The sequence below is a fragment of the Corapipo altera genome, unplaced genomic scaffold (genome assembly GCF_003945725.1).
Source record: "Corapipo altera isolate COAL_440 unplaced genomic scaffold, ASM394572v1 55, whole genome shotgun sequence".
Taxonomy (NCBI): domain Eukaryota; kingdom Metazoa; phylum Chordata; class Aves; order Passeriformes; family Pipridae; genus Corapipo; species Corapipo altera.
The window spans coordinates 8,741,504-8,761,906 of NW_020884882.1; the positions used below are offsets into that span (position 1 = coordinate 8,741,504).

Below are 20,403 nucleotides of genomic sequence, written 5' to 3' on the forward strand. Positions count from 1 at the left end.
GACAGAAGCTGTGCCTGCTGTGCATCCTTGATCCAGTCATCTTTTCCTGAAGTTGCAATGCAAGTATTATGACAATGTATCTTGTTAAGCTTTCATAACAGAATTTATTTGGAATTATCTCCTTTGTAAACAGATATTAATGGAAATGATCAAAGTATGAATGTACAGAGAGTTTTCAGGGAAGGGAAAGACTTTTCCACATTGGTCTAGGACCAGGCACGGTGTGGCTGTGATTCTGGCACAGCCCCTGTGTGCACACCCCAACATAAGCACTTCAGGTTGACTGAAGGAGCAGGAGGAAGTACTGCAGAGGCAGAGTTGCTCATGGAGCAAAGTGTACAGTAACAGCATGATTAATTGCTCACAATTCAAGATTTGCAGAACAACGAATCCTTTTTTAAACACTTGGGATTTCTACAGTATAAATAAATAAGTATGAATATAACTCTTATTGTAAAAATAAAGACACTTCTTTATTAAATAGCTTTTAGTGATAAAATGGAGTGCAATGAAGAGATTTCTATCAATGAAAAAGACTCTTCTTTAATTGAAGATAATTAGAATAATGTCTGACAACAAAGTACTATACTTCCTAAAATTAGTATTAAATATTCATTAGTTCACAATGGTGCTGTGAGGAAAGAGACAGAGATTGAAGGTATTTTACATATATTCACAGGACACCTTACAAAAGGATAATATTTTTGCACTGCAAAGCAATGAATGGGTTCCTAGAGCCATTCAGAACATAGTCATCTATGGATGTCACTGATATCACTGTCAGGAGTAGAGAGATTGCTGTGTTTGCACCATCAGTCTCACCTCCTGGTTGACTCTGTTTGATCAATAAGAGCTCTTAATAACTACACAAGTTAAAAGATCTCTAAAGATTTAGAGATAAATATTGCCAGCACGGCTATGAAGATCTTCCCGTACGGACACTAGGTGTCAATGGAGAGACACTTCGAAGCAGCTGCAACAAAAGGCAGCGCCGTTGCATTCTCTAAAACCACATTCTTCTTTTCCTTTTTCTAATGCAACTCTTCTGGGATGATAGCTTTGGGAATTAAAGTCACAAAAAAACCCCTCAGGAGCAGCATGTACACGGAACACCCATCCAATCAGTGTCCGACGCAGACGTGATTTAAGTCCTAGTTGAAGGCAGCAAGCATTTTTCAGCTCTACAAACCAATCAGTTTTTTGCTGACACTGACAAAGAGGGACCTGAACACGGTCAGGTGGCCTTATAATCCTCTGGTTTAGACGCTGAGACCACCAGTTTCCTTGAATGAAGACATCCAGACTGCAGTCAAACACCAAATACTTCTATAAAACTTAATAATCTAAACTGAATCGGAAAAAACAGCCTAGAAGAAGTTTCATGTCTCCCTTATCCTCCCCTGAGATATAGAATCCTCTGTCAACATTTTTATAATGTACCCAAAGCACAGGATGTGAAGCATGACAGAAAAATGCAATACCAACTTCTTACTGACTTTCTCCGAAAACTAAAAACTGGTTAACTGAGCTTCATGCTGCGTTATGAGTTTAATTAAAACAAGTGCTAACAGCTGTAATAGGTCTCATAAAAGGGCTTTCAGAGAGAAATATAAAAATTTGGGGTATTTGGTGGATAAACCTCATTTATTACTGTTGCAATTTACATTTAATACTACAATTTTAACACTTGTAATTAGTTAACACAACATGCTGAGCTGGTAGAATGAGCCCCTCATGTACCACCCACTGTAGTACTGCCCCTTGTTTGTGTACAGTACTTCTGTGCATGGGGTGGATCTGTGGGCGCTAAAGGGCAGGACACAAACACTGGGAACAGACAGGAAGATGTGTTAATGGCTTCTCGTGGTGCCAGTAAAAGAGGGCCAAAGAGCAAAGACGCTGTTACTCGTTTCAGCGAGGGATCAGGCACTGCAAGAGGAGGGAGAGATTGAGGCTCAGTCTGGAAGGAGGCTGAAGGTGCCCCACCGGGGGAGTTAAGCAAGATGGAGTGAGAGATAGGTTATGAATTTGGGGTAAAACCTCAGAGGCGAAGTTTTGGGAAGGGCAACAGTTATTTAACAAGCAGCTGGTGAAGATGTATGACAAATGGGCAAATGCTAAGTGTGAGAAATGTTTAGTAACAGGTAATGGACAAAGGTGACAACAGAAGATGTGAAAACAGAAGCTGTAGCAACAGTGACAGAGAAATACGTGTCTGGGGAGTGGCAGGTTGGGATCCAGTAGAGAAATGCTCATGACCTGAACTGCGTCAGGTGGAAACGTGAGAAGATGGGGAGGGGACAAGGATCTACATACGGCAAAAGACAGTTCCAGATTTGTGAGCAAAGGCTCAAGGAAGAAATAAATGTCTGAGTTCTTGGTTGACAAACCCCCTAACTTCAACAAACTTGTGTTTGAACAGGGTCTGCTGGGAAACACAGACAGCAATTGATATTTTGGATTTAGATTAGTCTTTGAACAACTCACAGGGAGGTTAATTTTATTTCTTCTCTTAAAACAAAACAGTCTAAAAACCTTTTACCTTTATTTAGTAGCAATGTCCATGAACTCTACTGCTGACAGAGCCATCCAGCAGGATCAGGGCTATCCAGTGAGTGACTGGCTACCACAGGATGTGCACAAAGTTCTGTTGCCATCAGCTCCCTCTGCCCAGAATTCACACCAACCTCAGTGGAGAAGGTCTTCATGTAATGTTTTCAGTGCTGGGGGCAGAAACTAAAGTACAACCAAAATGGGTATGGCTTCCACTTTGTATGCAAGAGAACCAACTGCTTAGCTCAGTCCTTATTTGAATATCCCCTGTTTACACACCAAAGTGCTGTTGCTTAGGGCTTCTCTGATGTGGGAACCATAAACTCTACATCTGCTACATAGTGTTGCTCAGGGTAGTTTAAACAACCTGGTCATCCCACACGTCTTATGTCACAGATTCAAACATGTGCCATTTTACGTCATAAGTATGACAACAGAGATATTTCTTTTTACATCTAGGTAACAGCTAGGACAAATGCTTTACAAAATCTGGTATTTTAAGGTTGATGTTTTCTACTGCCTGAAAAATTGTAATTGCTACCAACAGAATCAGTGTTTTCTGTGTTCATAAACTAAATTATGGCAATGAAAATGTGGACATTTATACAGGTATTTCTCCCAACTCAATACTTTGAAATTTATCAACAAATGCAGCAAAGTATCTTTCCAAGAATTATCCAAAATATTTTTGATGGACTAAAGACAGTGTCAAGGTAACATATGTCAGCTTCAAAAAACTTATTTTTTTCTCTGGTCTTTGTACTATTGATAGACAGTCCTATATGATTTACTGAAATATACAGTACTCTATAGGCTAACAAAAATGCGTACTAAGTCTTGCTTACTGTCACAAGCAAACTGACTGGTTAGAGAACCAAAGTTTGGTTTCTGAGGTTTAGCACTTGCCTGGGAAGAAAACCAAAGAGAGGCAGGAGAAGTAGTTTCATCTTGCATGCTGTGTTGAAGAATCTCTGCATCCTGGTAGCTAAGCCTGGGATCCCTTTGGTTTTTTTACTATTTCTTTTGGTAAAATGAAGAATTCAGAAGGTTTGTGTACATTATGCACAAAGTTACATGATGTTTATGGACATTTACAGCAACAGGAGAAAGCAGTGGGTAGAAAAACAAAGTTTGAATGTCAAACATAGAACACTTAAAATGTGAAAATATGCATGTTTTTTATAATGAGGGTGGTCAGTCACTGGAGAAACAGAGCAAGGGAAGTGGGGATTTTTTCATCTCTTTATGTCTTAAAATGAAGATTGGATACCTTCAGTTCATAATGATGCGGCAGCCAAAAAAAAAAAAACAAGGAAAAGTGTCAGAGAAATAGTCAAAATAGTCAGCATCATTTTTTCAGCTGCGTAAAACCAGCATGAGCCCACATTTTGGGATGTGGAGACCAGACCTGCACACAGTGCTCATGAAAGACACAGCAAAGCTGAGCAGGTACAGAAAGGAGGATTAAATGTGACTCTGGGGATGAAGCAGCTGCTTTTGGAGGAGAGACTGGAAGGACTGTAAGGCCTTTATTTTGAGAAGGTTGAAGCAGAAGGGCAAGGGTAGGATTTCACCTTGTTTGCAGAAGGCTCTGAACCTGCCTGTAGTGGTGTAATGGTGTGGGACATGCCCAGCTTGAGGGGGCTTGTGTGTCTCCTACAACAACACACAACAGCTCTACTCCAGGTAATTAATCCAATTCCCCTTAAACAAGAGATTGTGCTCACTAATACCAACCATCAGAATATTCAGTGTTTTCTTGCATTATCCTTGTACGGAATTTGAAGGCAAGTGTAATTAATCCAAGATGTACGTATGTTTATATAGAGTCTGAGCTCTAGCTGGTGCTGACAAGTTTATGAGAAGTGAATTATTACTTGTTATAAAAGGATTTATTTTACTTTTTAAGGAGCCAGTCTGGAGGTTTAATCTGATTATTTTATCCCTGTGCAAGACTACACAGACTATTTTGCTTTTTCTGCTTGCAACTTGGCTGGTCCTGCCAGCAGGACAAGCACTGAAGCTCCATCACAATTTCACTAAGGGTGCATCAAAGTCACACAGCACTGGGTAGGGCAGGCAGAGTGAAGGGAAGAGACCTCAATATTTGGGAGCACAGGCACGTGATAAATATGGGAATATTTTTCAAACATTAAGAAATTATTAGGAGACAATGTGATACTATATATATATATATATATAGATAGGAATACTGTGGGGACCAGCTTCATCAGCCACACAAGTCTTATCTAACTCCACAGTGGGTGCTGAACGTGCCATGAAGCCAGTGGAAAGAAATTGCATTGGTCATGCTGCCTGAATTAAAAACGCTATTATAAAGGGGATCAAATTAAGGCTGCAAGTGCATTTCCTAATTTATTTTCTACCATTCTTTTAATGTGAATGCTTATTATAGTAATAATTAAAAAAGTCATGCAAATTCAGGGTGAAAGAAAGCGTATGATGAGCTCTATGTATGCGCAGCAGGCAGTATTACAATTAACTTGATCGCCGACAAGTTTCTCACATATTTGTGCCATCAATTCTGATGCTCACAAAAAAAAAAAAAAGTGTATAAAGAAACAGGATAAACTGTGGCGTAAATCAACTTGAAAATGCGCTTCACGTGACCTTGGATGCTTCTGATTTTGTCCGTTGACCTTCAGAGAAGGCTAAACACAGCTCTGCTCTTTACTTTCCTCTGAAGCTGATTAGCTCTGTGTGGACATATAAATATCAGAAGGCCAATACAATGCAGCTCTTCAGAGACTTAACACTATTTACTGGCAACACATTTTCTCAAATAAATAACCAGATTTATATCCACAGGCACAAATGAGAGAAAATTGCCAACAAATGCTAAAAGCTAATATAAGAGCTGACAAGTGCCAAAAGCAGGCAATTTTTTGTCAGGTGGTTGGCTGTTGTGAAAGAGAGTGGGAAAGAAAAATCAGTGTATCCCCTTGGAATCAGACTTTCCCTTTCTTCCTCTGATGCTACTCGTCAGTGCATTTTATTGGCATTTTGTTTTTCCATTTCTACAGCACTTTCTACCTTTCATTTTTACCTCTTCACCACCAGCAATGTCTTCAGCACCCAACTGGCAAAGGAAAAATCTCATCAGAAATCTTTATTTTGTGGGGGACTAACCAGATACAGTTTTATGGTTGATCAGACCCTTTTCCCTGTATCAGTTCTGTCAGTACTTAAAGAAGGTACATTGAACAGTGAAATGTGCTCTTATATTGTTTGAGACCACCAGACAGATAATACTGTAGGAGTGTCAAAAATCAGTGTCAATTATCTTTTGAAAAAGGGGATACAGCAACTGTTATTCCTGGTGTTGAAAAGAATAAAAATTAAGAGAAATGGCTTTATACAAAATATTTGGATAAACTGGTGAGGTGTGGCAAATCTACCTCCTGTGCTTTTTAAAAATTTGTTAATTTTGTATGGATACAAGATGTAATCTTACTCCACATAAAAATATGGGACTTGTATTACAGCGAACACCTTTTAAGTGCCATGAGATTTCCAACTGCCCCCCCCTTGCTGAGAATAAAGTAAAAGCACTGGATGGGTGTTCTGGGATCCACTGCTGTGCCCTCCATGCAGCAGCCATGAATAGGATATCTTTGTATGGGAGTGTGGTGAGAACCATCTGGATAAGCAAAGGGACCCTGGCACATGAGCAAACAAAACCAAAACATAGTACACTGCCTCAGCCAATTCTGGGCTTCTAAGTGAAATTTTGTATTTTGAGCACAAGTTGATTTCTGCTCTTTTATTGTTGAAACAGAAGAAGAATTAAATAAAAATATTTGCACTGACAACGCGCAGCGGCGTCACTAAGCCAACATCCGTATTCCCCTTGACTTATGTTTGTACAGGACTGTTTTCTCCCAAGACGAGGTCTCCAGCAACGTCAAACCTTAAAGGCCGATGGCTCCATGCCACACAGCCCATTGCCTTCCCCTGGGCATCTGCCAAACACACAGATAACAGGTTTTGTACAATGAAGACAAGCAAAAATCTGAATAAAGCACATCCAACAACATACAAACGGGTACCTACAAAGCTCACATATATAAGCAACTGTGAGAGGGTGGGGAGGTGCTGGTACAGGTTGTCCAAAGAAGCTTTGGATGCCCCATCCCTGGAAGCGTTCAAGGCCAGGTTGGACAATGCTTGGAGCAATCCGGTCTAGTGGAATGTGTCCCTGCCCATGGAACCAGATGATCTTTAGGGTTCCTTCTAACCCAAACCATTCTATGATTCTGTGTTTCATTTCTCTGAAATTCTTCATCTTCAATGGTTTATTATTAAGCAGATCAGAGCTACTGCCACAATTTCACAAGTGATGTCATTATGGCTCTATTCAGGTGTGAAGAGCTGCATGCTCCTCTTGCGCTCACTTCTTTTAAGAATTGTTCTTTAATGCCTTAATTCTGACAAGAAACTAGAGGGGTGGGAGGTCCTAAATCAAACTGCTACCAAGAATTAGATTGAAATTTATATTGGGTCTGATGAAGGTCAAAGAAAAACAACTTCTCCTGCTCCTGGGGGACCTTTTAAACACCCTTACAGGCAGCTTGAGAAAAGAAAACCTCTGTCCTTGGCACTGGTGAGGTCACACCTTGATTCTTGTGTCTAGTTCTGGGCCCCTCACTTCAAGAAGGACACTGAGGTGGTGGTGTGAGTCCAGAGAATGGCAAGGGAGCTGGGGAAGGGTCTGGAGCACAAGTCCTATGAGGAGCAGCTGAGGCAGCTGGGGTTGTTTAGCCTGGAGAAAAGAAGGCTCAGGGGAGACTTTATCAGTTTATAGAACTCCCAGAAAGGGGGCTGTCGCCAGGTGGGGATTGGCCTCTTCTTCCAGGTGACTGGCAACAGGATGAGGGAATATGGCCTCAGGCTGTGCCAGGGGATGTTTAGGTTGGACATAAGGAAGAAATTCTTCACAGAAAGGGTGATTAGACATCGGAATGGGTTGCCCAGGGAGGTGGTGGAGTCACCGTCCCTGTAGGTGCTTAAGAAAAGACTGAACGTGGTACTCAGTGCCATGGTCTAGTTGACATGGTGGTGTTTGAGGTTGGACTCAGATGATCTCAAAGGTCTTTCCCAACCTAATTGATTCTGTGATTCTGACAAGAAATGAGAGTACAAGGTCACAGATGAGAAATAAGAGAAAAATAACGAGGAGGTAGCGACGGTCGGGGCCTCCCTGCCCGGTCACCGAGCCGACCTCCCCCCCTTTCCTCATCCCGCCGCCAGCTTTGGTCCAAACGCTTCCCGACACGGCACAAACCCAGCCCGAATCCCGCGACCGAGGGGGGGTGTTAACGGCGCGGGCAGAACCGTTTTCCAAAGAGCTGAACCATCTGCACCCGCTGCCAGCACCGTCCCCGGGTCCCGCGCCCCGTGCCCGTTCCCTTGTCCCGGTTCCCGTCCCATTCCCGGTCCCGGGGCCGCTCCCGCGGTGACGCACGCGCCCCACCACCCCCCCCCCCGCCCCTCGCGCACGCGCGGCCGCTGCCCCGCGCCCGCTCCCGCGCCCGCTCCGCGCCTGCGCGGCGGGGCCGCTCCCGCCCCGCCCCTCCCGTCCGCGCCCCGCGCTCGTGTGACCGGAGCGGCGGGAGTCGGTCCGCGCCCGCCGCGGAGGCCCCGAGCCCGCACCCACACCGCCGCCCGCGGACGGGGCAGGGGAGGGAGGCCAGGCGGCCTCCCGGGCGCCCGGCACCATGAGCATCGAGATCCCGCCGGGCCTCACCGAGCTGCTGCAGGGCTACACGGTGGAGGTGCTGCGGCACCGGCCGTCCGACCTGCTGGGCTTCGCCGCCGACTACTTCGCCCGCCTGCGGGATGCCCGCGACCAGGAGGCGGGCGGCGGCCGCAGGGTCGTCAGCTTCGACGGGGAGCCCATGCAGACCGAGTCCAACGGCGACGAGGAGCCCGAGCGCGGCGACGAGGACTCGGACTCCGACTTCGAGCGTAAGTGCGGGCGCCGCCGCCGCCGAGGCGGAGCCGGGGGCGCGGGGTCGCGCCCGGGGGATGCAGCCCCGGGGCCGGCGGCCGCCTCCCCGCCCCGCTCGGTGCTTTGCCCCGGCCGCCGCCGCCCGGGCAGAGCCGGAGGGAGGCAGGGATTGAATGGGGGAGAGGCTCCACCGCCGCTCGGGCCCCGCGGTAACACCGCTACCGCCCCGGAGGTCCCCGCCCGAGCCCCGGGGAGCCCCGACCCTCTGGCCGGAGCCCCTTTCCCGGGGCGTCCGGGGCTGCCCCGGGCGGCCGAGCAGCCCCGGGGTCTGAGCGGGGACCGCCGGGGAGCGAGCGCGCTGCCAAGCATGTGATAGGGAAGATCATGTGTTATTGTGCAACCTCTTCTGTACTTATTCTTGCGTTTCTGTCTTTAAATCGTTGTGGACGAGTGTAGGGTTGGTTTTTTTTTTTTTTTTCCCACTGAAGCTGGGGTTGTTTATTGCCGCTGTTGAGCGTTTAAAGTGGTTATTATAAAGCAGCGAAATAACTTTCGCTATTTCACGACGTATTAAAATTCAAAGCCACCTGTATGTTCCTCTTTATGCTGTCGCTCTCTAAGATCGATAAGGTCCTTAACCTGAGCTGAATGAAGCGCCACTTATGATACTTCCATTTTTATTCTGTCAGGACGTACTGTGTGTGTTGTGCTATGCAGAGTATTTGTCATTTGGGCTGTAATTGAGCTTCAGTGCGAAAAGTTATTTAAAATGTTTGTGAATGGTGGTACTTGGCACACCCAGAATTTTGGACCTGAAATCACTGAATACTCTTTTGGTATTAGAAAGTAGTTTAAGGGGAAGGGAAAGGTGAGAAAAAGCATGCTTTTCTTAAACTTTCAGTGCCCTCGATTTGAGGTCTTGTGCCCTTGACCTATAACGGGAGTAAAGGTTTCTGACTTTTATTGATAGAGGATCCCCTTTTAGACCAATTACTGGATGTCACCTTGTGAATGAAGTGTGCTCTTAATGCCTATTCTCTGGTTAACAGTTTTAGAGAAACAGGAAGAAATTAAGCTATAGAACAAGTAATTGTTTTTATTAAGGAAGCATTGAGACACTGGCTGGGTTTTTTTCAGCCCTTTTAGACTGGCTACTTTGCGAAGTGAAACACACTTTTAGTTCTTGAAAATAGACAACCTAAACAAGACATGGAATATGTGAGAGAACAAGAGTGAAACGTGCAGTCAGAATGAATTAAAAAGCAGTTTGCAATTACTGTCTGTATTTGAATTTTTATTTTTTCTAATCAGAGAGAAGTTCTGTTTAGGGCATGAAGAAGAAAAGATGAAAGGTGAAGGGTAAAGAGGTGGACACTGGTAGTGACTGAGTTGAAGTTAATGGCATGTTCAAGTATGAGCACAGATTTATGGAAATTACAAGTGTTTTTATTTGTTCTGCAACCAAGTCAACAATGTCTTCAAACATCTCTAAATATAAAAAAGGTATAGTTTCTTGTAGAATGTATTATTTTAAAATTAAGCTCCAGATTAGAAAAATTGCAGTAAGTAATTGGATGTAATTTTTAAAAATGTTCAATATCTTTGTATATAATGTTTTTCTTAAAAAAAAAAAAAGGAACACAGAAAGCCCAAAAAAACCCAACCGAAACAAAACCCCACTCCACCAGAACTGTTAATGTCTTTGAATGCACCTTTGCTATTTAGTGATCAGTTTACCTAGTTTTAGGGTTTGAAATAACCTTCTTCAGGGAAGTAAGTGTAAAATTATCCTGGTGAATGTTGCAAGTGCAGTTGGAAGGATCCTCTGAAGTTAAATGTTTTCAAAGAAAAATTAAAAAAAAAATATGATGGCGGCAAACAGCTTTTAAAATACAGCTTTACATGGTGAGACTGTCCAGAACAGAAGGGTGGTTCCTTTGCTTCAAGTTTCTGCTTATCATCTTTCTATCTTAGTCAAAGAGAAAATTAAATTAGGAAGGCACGGCAGTGTCACTTGTTGTAGGCAGAGCCCTTTAGGCAAGTGGCACTGCCTGTAATGCTGTCTTGCTTATCTGAAAGCCCATACTGTTTCCTCCTTGTGGTTTCCAAGGCTTGGGTCAGGAGCAGTGCCATGTTCTCTTCAGCAGCAGGGCGAGGATCCCTCTCTAGGGTCAGGGAAATGATCCTTTCTTGCATTGTTCAACAGTGTGGGTGACAGTCAACCATGGCTGTGCGTTTCTTGTTTAGGGTTCTGTTGTAACTGTTGTCGTGTAAGGTTCTAAAAATGAGAAAGTGTTAAGTCAGAGGTTCTGATATCTCTGATGACTGTTATAGATAGGAGCTGTGCCTCGCTGTGGAAGACTAGATCCTGTGTGCTCACACACTGCTTAGTGTTTAAAGGACACTTGGAAATAGAGAAAAACACGCAGTGAGAGACTCAGATAACTGGACAGACCTGAGCACTGTTTATTAAGATTGCAGTTTTTCATCTTGGACAACTTAGGACAGACAATTAATTTCACTGTGTTTTCCTAGGTTAATGCCTTCTTACCTTAGAGTTGCTGAGATAGGCCAAATGGGTGTTTTAAACACATTTCCAAGGTTGTTTTTAAATATAAGGATGAAACTGAGCAATTGTTTTTGTAAGTTATTATGCTAAGGAAACTCGAAGCTAGTTTAAGTATATACCCCTGTTGTATATGTTGGGAGTAAGAAAGATGTCTGCACAAATAATGTGCTTGTCTTAATGTGTCTCCTTCTTGTACAGCATTAAATTTGAGCATGTCACTAGGCTACACCTGCATGCTAAGACTGAGAGAACATTTTGGATAAGTTATGTGAGGGTTTTTTGTGTGCTTTGAGAGAGTGTGGTAATAGAAGCAAGAACAACTCAAAGTCAAAAGGAGCTCTTGGCCTTTGATGTAAATCATGTGGCAAATGTCTTCATGTACTCATAGTGACACCAGTGGTTCCTTTGCTGCCATAATGGCACCCCATCCATGTGGTAAAAGTCACTGAAACAAACTGGACTACAAAAAAGACTTGTATTTTCTTGTCATGCTTAAGAAATTACTTCCAGGTTTATGTTCATTCTGTGATTCCCCCAGAGTTTCATCCTTCATTTTAATTGTTATTGTATATGTGATCAAAGGGCATCAGGATGTGGCTGTTCAGCAGAGTGGATTGTAAGGAATGTGTGGAAATGAAATGATGATAGTTGTGGGGGAACCTCCAGAGACATTTATTCACTGGGCTGTGGCAGAGAATTTTTACATTTGAATCTTTCCTCAAAGCCTTTATTTCATTGGTATAACTGCAAAATTGACAAGTTGATAGAGTTGGGAAAGGTGCAAAGTGACAGCTTCAAAAATCAGGTTGAGGATGTAGCCAAGGATGGATATGTATTCTGAAAGTGTGTCCTTGACCATGACACTTGTACTTTTAACAAGGAGGCTCTGAAGGGATGTGTTAAGATTGTGAAATTAAAGACACAGAAATGGTCTGTTCACTGTTTGAGTCATGGGTTTGGGAAACCTGTCGAGGAGGATACCTGAAGGAAGGCAGGGAGCTCTCCTTCCCTGTCTATTGAGGCAGTTGCACGAAGGTGCAAAGTGCTGCACCATTAACTTTCTGTTAAGTCTCCTTGTTTGTAATAGTAAAAAGAACTGTCTTTGTTCTTGAAGGTATTAAATATAACAGTGAAACTAAAATATTTATGGGATTATATACTAGCTTGAGCAACTCAGGTGTTTCAACTAATCACAAGTATTTTAGTGCAAATCAAATTTTTCCCTCCCAGGATTTCACCGTGATATTGAAGGAAAGATTATGTGCTTTTCAGCTGCTCCCTGAGCAAAAGAGAACCCTTCTTAATATTTAGCTTTTGAGATAATCCTCTTCAGTGTGCTCTGTTTTTGTGAAGGGAAGTGGTGCATATGAATCTGGATGGACAGGTGAAAAGATCCTTTAGTTCTGCACTGAGCTGCTCAATTAAAATTCAGGGATTTGCTAAATGTCATCTTTAAAACATCAACAGGATATCTGAGCAGAAGGGAGTAGGGAGATGCTCTTTTACATTGTTAGATCTTGAATGTGATACAGAATAAGAGTTCAGTCTGCCTTTGAAATATTTATTTTTTTAATTGTTAAGAGAAGAGCTTAATATTAAATTAAACCTGTTTCAGATTGCCTATCTTCTTGTTCTTAAGCATCATTTGCTTATGATTTCTTTTTCTGTACTGGGCTGATACATCCTGTGAAATTCCTAAGGAGTTACTCCTTTACATCAATCACAAAGCATTTATGCTCTGCCTGCATCAATTCACAAGTCATGCATAACTCCTTCCTGTTTTCTTGAAATGAAAATTTCAAGAAAATGAAAATTTTCATAATAAAATGAAACTTATTGAGAGATAGGAGTTGGATGATATTAAGAATTTTGCAGTATAGCATAAGAAGAATAGTGGTCCTTCTGAACAATGCTGTTCGAGTTTTCAGACGTAATTTGGATTCATATGTTGCTGTGAGATACTATCAGCTTTAAAATGAAGGTACTTTTAACTTTTTAGTAGTGCTTTCACCTACCTACTTCCTCCATAACTGTTGATTTACTGGGAATAAAGCTAAGTAGCTCTCTCTTCCCTCTTTTTTTTTTCAGTTTTTTTTTTTGTCCATAACATTAAAAGAACCTTTCTGTGCATTGGGGATTTTGTACAGAATAATTGCATTATATGATGCAAATCCAGTCCAAAGAGGAACTACTCTTATTTAAAGTCTAGGTAGCACAGTGAACACTCTCATAATCTGATGATTACTAGTTCTGCATCTTTTTTTTTAAATAATATTTATAACAAAGCTGTTCTGTGCTCTGCTTAAGTAGTCTCTAGATTTTTAGGGAGATGGAGGAAAAAGCTATAAATCAATGATGGGCTTGTCAGTGCTGGGTTAATGATTGGACTCAGTGATCTTTGATCAGTGATCTTTTCCAACCTAAACAATTCTATGATCTGACTGTATTAAACCTTTGAATTTGGTACACAAAGAAAGAAATACACATGCTTGCTTTATGTTTTAAAAGGTTGTATGTGTAAGCAAGCCTAGCAACCTGAAGGTATAGAAGAAGCTTCAGAGTTTTATTTGTTCTTTGATCTCCATCAATGAAATCAGTTATAAAGCAAAGTATCTTGAACGTGTTTAACATAAAAATACCAAGTGAAAGATTACTGTTGTGCAGCTGCTGTACTTGCACACGTCTTTGCTTTTGCAGAGGCAGTTCTCCCTGACTTAAATCTGAAGGATTAAGTAGAGTAGCTGCTGTTAGTACTAATGGAACTTCACTCCCTATATTTATCTTGTTCTCACAGGGGAATTTTGAAGATAAACTAAGTATTAAGGAAGACTGATCTCACTTCTCTTTAGTTACTTGGACAAAACATCTAAAGGTTGTTTTTTTTTTTTGTCTGGAGGTCTTTTTGCTTCTATATTTGTTTATCACAATAGAATTACTTTTCAGCGTTTGCTCTTAAGGTTGTAATTACTCTATGACAAGGTGAGATTAGGAATTTTTTTAACTAAATGATGTAGGTCTAAGAAAGCCAGTAATTGTAGCTCAGTGGGGCTTGAAGGAATGCTTCATCAGTAATCTTCAGTACAAATGAAAATTTAATTAAAATGTATGTGTAATATGTTGTTCTTTTCTAAGATAATAAAAGAACTGAAAGTATGAAGTGAAGGGATAAAAGCTGCTGACTGGCTAAGAAACAGAATTGTAGATGAGTTGACTGAAATTCAGCTATTGCTGGATATTGCTAAATGTATATTGGTTTACATCAGGAAGGAGCAACTTCTATGTTAATTGTAAAAGCTAAGTTTCTTGGAATTTTGACATAGTATACTTAGTGCTGATGCCAGGACGTTACAAATAACTCTGCTATTATTCCTATAGCACCTATTAGACAGCTCTTAACAACCTATCTCAAGAAAGATATCATCTTATTCCAGTTTACACTTAGTGGCTTGACATAATTATTCTGCCTTAAGCGATCAGAATGTCCTAAAATATGAGGAAGCAAGCAGTGGTTTTTTGTTTTAAATTTCATTTGTATTTGTAATCTGTTGCATACTAGTAACTTTTCACTTAACTGTTAAACTTGGTATTTCCTGAAATAGCTTTTGATACTTGCTATAACTGTATAGATAAATTAAGCTGTAGATTCAGTATCTGCTGTTTTAGTATCCTGCTGTTACTTTGGGCAAATAGAAACTTTATTACTCTTCTCTGCAAAGAAAGTAACTAACTATGAAGGAAGTGGATAACTAGCCTTTGTAAATAATTGTTGAATTCTTAAAAGCTTTTGCTTCCGTGTTGAAAAAGCTTATTGTAATAAAAATTGTATGAAACTTCTAAAATTGGATTCTTCTAGCTGGTTCTAAAATTAAGCTAATGGAAAATATTGTATTGCAGTATTAGATATTGTACTGAACACAAGCTTCTATTTAACTTGGCTATTTTTGTTCATTTAATACACTAATATTAGAGCACTGAGACAATTCTGTCAGTGTTGCAGAGTGCCATCTTCCCCTTGTGCTAACACTGAAGTTTAGTTGTACCCTCTTACCTAAAATAGAACAATGGAGATCTCGGGGAAGAGGAGGAGACAGCAGAGAAGGAGCTCACTTCAAGCTATTCACCAGTCAGTCATTAAAAAGCATTAATGTCTAACAAAGAGCAGTTGCTCATTATTCAAATGAAGACTGGAAGTGTAGCCAAGATGAGCTATGAATGTTTCCCACTGGCTTTAGTAACATTTTCAGCTTCATGAATGATCATTCATATTTTTTTGTGAAAGAAGAGGGAGACAATAACGAATATAGTTCACAAACGTATTGGTTCCTCTTTTAGAGGAATGTTATTCTTTCCTCTGCAATGGTCCTTTAGATTCCTTTGATTGTTCTTCTTTGTGTTGCATGCCTGGCTTTGCATCAGTATTTCCTTGGTAAGTAACAATTGTTTGGTGGTTTTTGATACATCAAGATTCTTTGATTCATGTAGTTTTAATTGTTTTCCTGAGGTACTGTCAGTTCCCCAGTAAATGGTGTGTACTCTTCTGCACTCTGCAGTTTTTGTGTTTATGCATCACTGTAATCTAAACAGACAAGGTAAATAGTGAATCACAAGAATATTAGTTAGAAAAGTGACTGGTGGGGAATTTGGGAAATCTGAGTGTGGACAAAACACTGACGTATAAAAGACTCTGGCAGCAAGATACTAATTCTACTAAAGGGATGCATGCTTCTGACATCCCATAGTGCAAAAGGATCTTTTAAAAGTAGGGATCTGAAAGAAGTACTGTTGGGTGGAAACTCCAGAAATCTGTTATGAAGAACGAGCAGCTGTTTTGTGGTCATTGGTATTTTGTCTGTGAGGTTGTGAGAACTGTGGTGATGATGGCAGTGTTCTCTTTTGTGCTTTAGTGGGAAGGATACTTAAAAGAGAGAGGAGATTAAGATGAAAGCAACCTGTCTTATAGTTATCATGCTGCTAGGACCTGGCCTCTGTTTCATAAATATACCCTGAATTGTGTATAATAAAGGCCAGCATTGTATCAGTAGCAGTTTTGCTGGTAGCCCTTTCCATACTGGGGCATTTCTGTTCTATGCAGAAGTTACAAATGGTGAGTAGTGGCAGTTCTCTGTGCACAGACTTGGAAATTCCCTTTGGAATATGAAAACATCTTTAGGAAGAATCTGTCTTCAAGGCATGTGGGAGGGAGTGCAGGTATTCCTTTTGTAGCATTGCTTTTATCATAATTTAAAAACAACAACAAACTTGGGAGTTATTTTTTTAAAAAATGATAAGCCACTCTCTGTTCTCTCATTTTATTTCCTGGTGGCTTGAAGAACAGCTTTGCTTCTGTTTGGAAATGGTCTCTAACCTGCAGGGACTGGCATGATGTCAGGTTTTGATGTGAGGTCATCTTACACAAGTCTGGAACCTTGCACTCCTTTTTGGGTGTTTGTGAGGTCCAGACCAAGATGGTCCATGACCAGGGGCCTCGTCAGCAGAACTGAGCAAATTGGCACAAAATCTCTCTCTAAACTGTTGTGTGAAGAAGGATTAGGATTGCAAGTTGGAGAGGAAGTGGATGTTCTTCCATGCCCAACTGTTCTGTCCTTCTGTGGATTTGAGCGGTTCACAGAGAAGGATTGCAAAGCTTGAAGCCCTGCTGCTCTTGTTGCAGAACATTCTAAAAAGTTGTGGAGTTTGTGTGGGGAGCAAAATATGGGTTTTGGATGAGGGTTGAGAAACTGCTCTGTAGTTTTCCTGTGCATTTTTGAATCAACTCTAGTGCTAAGTTCCTTGTTCTTGGTGATTGTATATTGACAGACTGCTATAAAGCAGGATGTCACAATGGCCCTTCATTTCCATTTTGGTTCTTCCTCCCTTGGGACAGCATATTGTTTTCTGCTTCCTATGAAGAAAACTGTTTTCCAAAGAAGCAATTTTAAAAAAGAAAAACACAAACATTTTTGTGTTATTTTTTTTTCTGTTGAGGCTTCAGTAAACACTTACTACTGTGGCAACACTTGTGCTAATCTTGACCATTCAGGAAGAACTGCTTCCTCAAGGACGTGCTGTAGTGTAAGGAGCTGGTCGATCTCATGTTGTCATGGGTGTGGGGGGTACCCCTCTGAAAGATGTCTTCTGGACAGCCCTGGAATGAAAATTCAGAGATGGAGTTACCTCTTTCCTTCCCTCCTTCTTTCTTTATTTGAAAATCATTGTTCAGAAACAGTTTTTTAGCATTTGATGTTATCAATGTTTCTGATTAAAATCCGTAAGTATTTGTAACACTCAAAGTTTTCTCAGGTTATGAAATTATGAACGATGTCTCATTAAAACAGATTAACGTTTGGTCTTCTGTCTTTGACATCTTTGGGGAAGAGATTCCACAAGTATCCTTTTACTAAAATGTTGAAGCTTAGGACTGTTTGGAGTGGTGATTCAGAGCCCAGTTTCTGAAGTGTGTAGCAATTAAGCATCACTGGATATAATGTTTTTAATTCTAATCTTGAGATTGTGTAACTTTTATCATAAGCAACCATAAGCTGGACTTCAGTTTCTCATGTATTCTTGTAGGAGCATAATAATTTTAGTTTCTTATAATTGGAAACATTAAGTGCTGTGCCTTGTGTAATTTTTTCATGGCACTTTGAAATAATGTAACTTTACATGGTATACTGGTTTTGCTAGTGATTTAAACGTTTCAGGGCTTTCAGGGGCAGACAATGTTAACTTGTAATAGCTGAAAGATCTGCAGTGTGTTCCTTTGTTATGAAGCAGTGTTTGACTGGGGGGAGTTTTAGACCAGAAGTTCTGCTGCTAAAAGTCAGTTCACCTGGAAGCTGAATTTGTAGCACTTGCCATCTGCTGCAGCTTGGTTTTTTTTTATGGTTACATCCAAACTTTGTCAGAATGAATGTTATTTGTGCAAGGCTCTTGCAGAGTCTTCTGACATCCATGAGCATTGTTGGAATGGTGCTCAGGGATGTGGTTCAGGGGTGGATGTAGCAGTGTTGGGTTTATGGTTGGACTCGATCTTAAAGATCTTTTCCAACCTGAATGATTCAGTGATTCTGTAAAAGAGGCTTTTTCCTGGTCTGGGTAGAACATGCTGATTTTTTTTTTTATTTTAATTTTTTAATATTTTTTTTAACTATTATCCCTTCTTAGGAAACAGAACATATCTGTCTGTCTTCACCCTTCCTCTTTCCCAAAAATCCTCTTCCTGTGAAAGTGCACAGGATGCAATTACTGGAAGTATGTGTGGGGGGTTGTCTGTCAAAATACTTTTTCACATGGAGATGATTCTTTTTACAGCTATATGTTTTAAGTAACTTGAATGTTGATTTAACGTGGTTAGAAGTGTAAATCTGAAGGAAGAAAAGTGATAAAATGAGTTATTTTGAGATGTGGTACAGAAGTTATTTTTGTTCCTCATTTGGTTCTGTATCGTGACCTGAAGATTGCCCAGATTAGAAGTTTAAACTGTTTTAAATTTTAAAACAGACTTATTTAGAATCTACTCAAATTTATTTATACTTTATTTACTAAAAGGAGCTGTAACCAAATTACATCTGAATGAAACAAGCTTCACTTGTGAATTATTGATGAATATATTGTACTGGTAATGAAGCAGTACTTCATGTTGTATACATGTGGTATATCCCAGAATTGCCAGAGATGTTAATGATGCGTCTGTAGAATCCCTGATACTCTTCTGTACCTTCTCCCTGATGAGTTTGTGCCACCCCTCAGTCCTCTGGCTGTCACCCTCCCTCTGTAATTCCTGTGCACCTCTTCTATCACTAATTTAGATAAATCTGTATGTAACAAGGACACAAATTGTGAGTTGGTGTGGAGGTTTTGGTGTGTTGTTTTTTGTTTTTCCTTTTTCCTTTTTTTTTTTTTTTAAACTGGAAAGCAATTCAGTTCAGCTGCAAGTGTATCTGGAACTTTTTACAGACAACTGACCAACGTTTTCTCATTTTCTGGTGTTGGTTATTAAAAAATGTGGTATAGTACATGATACATTTTTTTTCTTCAGTTTTTCTTTTTTAACATATCACACACATATGGGAACACTAGTTCTTTGAATAAATTTTTTTTTTAATTTCACAAATCAACAACATGTCTTCAGTCTTTTTTTAAGCACGTAATAATAATGAAAAAAACCTGTAAAAATCAGACTTCAAGAAGAATTGAACCAACTCTTTAAATTGTTGTTTTTTTGAGAAGGACTGGTTTGAGAAAGGTCATTCACAAACAGTTCAGGCAGGAATGAGTCTTCAGTGGTGATTATGTGTGTGGGAGAGAGTGCTAAATCCTAGAAAGCAGTGACAGGAAGGGTGCAGAGGTTATTGTAGCTGATCAGCCCATAATAGATGCCTTTTGTGACACTGGCTAAGAGGGCTGATAAACATGTTGAGGTTTGTCCAGGATGAGGAGGGTCATAGGCTTTTATGTGGCATTACTAGAACAAGCACTTGTTCAGTATGCTGTAGTAGGGTCATCACTGAACATTTTTTAAAATGCCCCAGGAAGTGCTCAGTTTGCAATTATGAAGAATGTGCCCCTGGTAAGAACCTGTAGAAGCCCAGTCTATTTCTCAGCCTCCTTCTTCCTACTGTTTCCCTCTTTCCCCTTCAAAAAAACTAGCCAAACAAATTAAATCCCAACAACCCCAAACTTGTACAGTGGCTTTGTCAAAATTTCTCGTTACCTACTGGAAAAAGGATGTCTGAAACTAGAGAGTCCCTTAATACCTGTACCAGCAGATGAATTTTACTTCAGTTTACCTTCTCTTTGCCTATTGGAACTTGAACTGGAAGTAAAGCATGAGTTTTAATGGGCTGTGGAGTATCTTTATGGAATCACAGAGTGGTTGGGTTTGGGAGATTGTCTTGCCTAACCCCCCTGGGTAAGCTGGGCTGCCTGGAGTGGTTGCCCAGGACCATACCCAGATGACTTGTAAGTATCCTAGAGGATGGAGACTCCAGAACCAATCTGGGCAACCTATGCCAGTGCATGGTCACCCTTACAGCAAAAAAGTGTTTCATGGTGTTCAGATGGACCCTTTCTGTGTTTGAGTTTGTGCCCATTGGCTCTTGTCCTGTCGCTGGGCACCAGTGTAAAGAACCTGCCTCCATTGTCCTTCAGTGCCCTTCAAGTACTGATAAGAGCTACCCTGAGCCTTATCTTCTCTAAACTAACAGTTCTACCTCTTTCAACCTGTCCTCACACAAGAGATGCTTCAGTCCCTTCATTGTTTTTATGGCCCTTTGCTGGACTCGGTCCCGTATGTCCATGAGTCTCTTGT

General features: G+C 40.9%; 1 protein-coding gene and 1 long non-coding RNA gene across 2 annotated transcripts in view; one reads left to right on the forward strand and one right to left on the reverse strand.

Moving 5' to 3' along the window:
- Positions 1 to 6,324: 6,324 nt before the first annotated feature.
- Positions 6,325 to 8,412, reverse strand: LOC113945677. Its single transcript, XR_003527169.1, has 2 exons — positions 8,321 to 8,412; positions 6,325 to 7,694 (listed from the first exon to the last, which is right to left on the reverse strand). It is a non-coding gene; the product is annotated as an uncharacterized LOC113945677 (long non-coding RNA).
- PRKAR2A (protein kinase cAMP-dependent type II regulatory subunit alpha) overlaps positions 8,204 to 20,403 on the forward strand; it is a 62,051-nt gene continuing 49,851 nt past the window's right edge. The window contains exon 1 of the mRNA XM_027640126.1: positions 8,204 to 8,541. Within this exon, the coding sequence (XP_027495927.1) occupies positions 8,292 to 8,541 (250 nt within the window). The 5' untranslated portion in view covers positions 8,204 to 8,291. The remainder of the gene's footprint in view (positions 8,542 to 20,403) is intronic.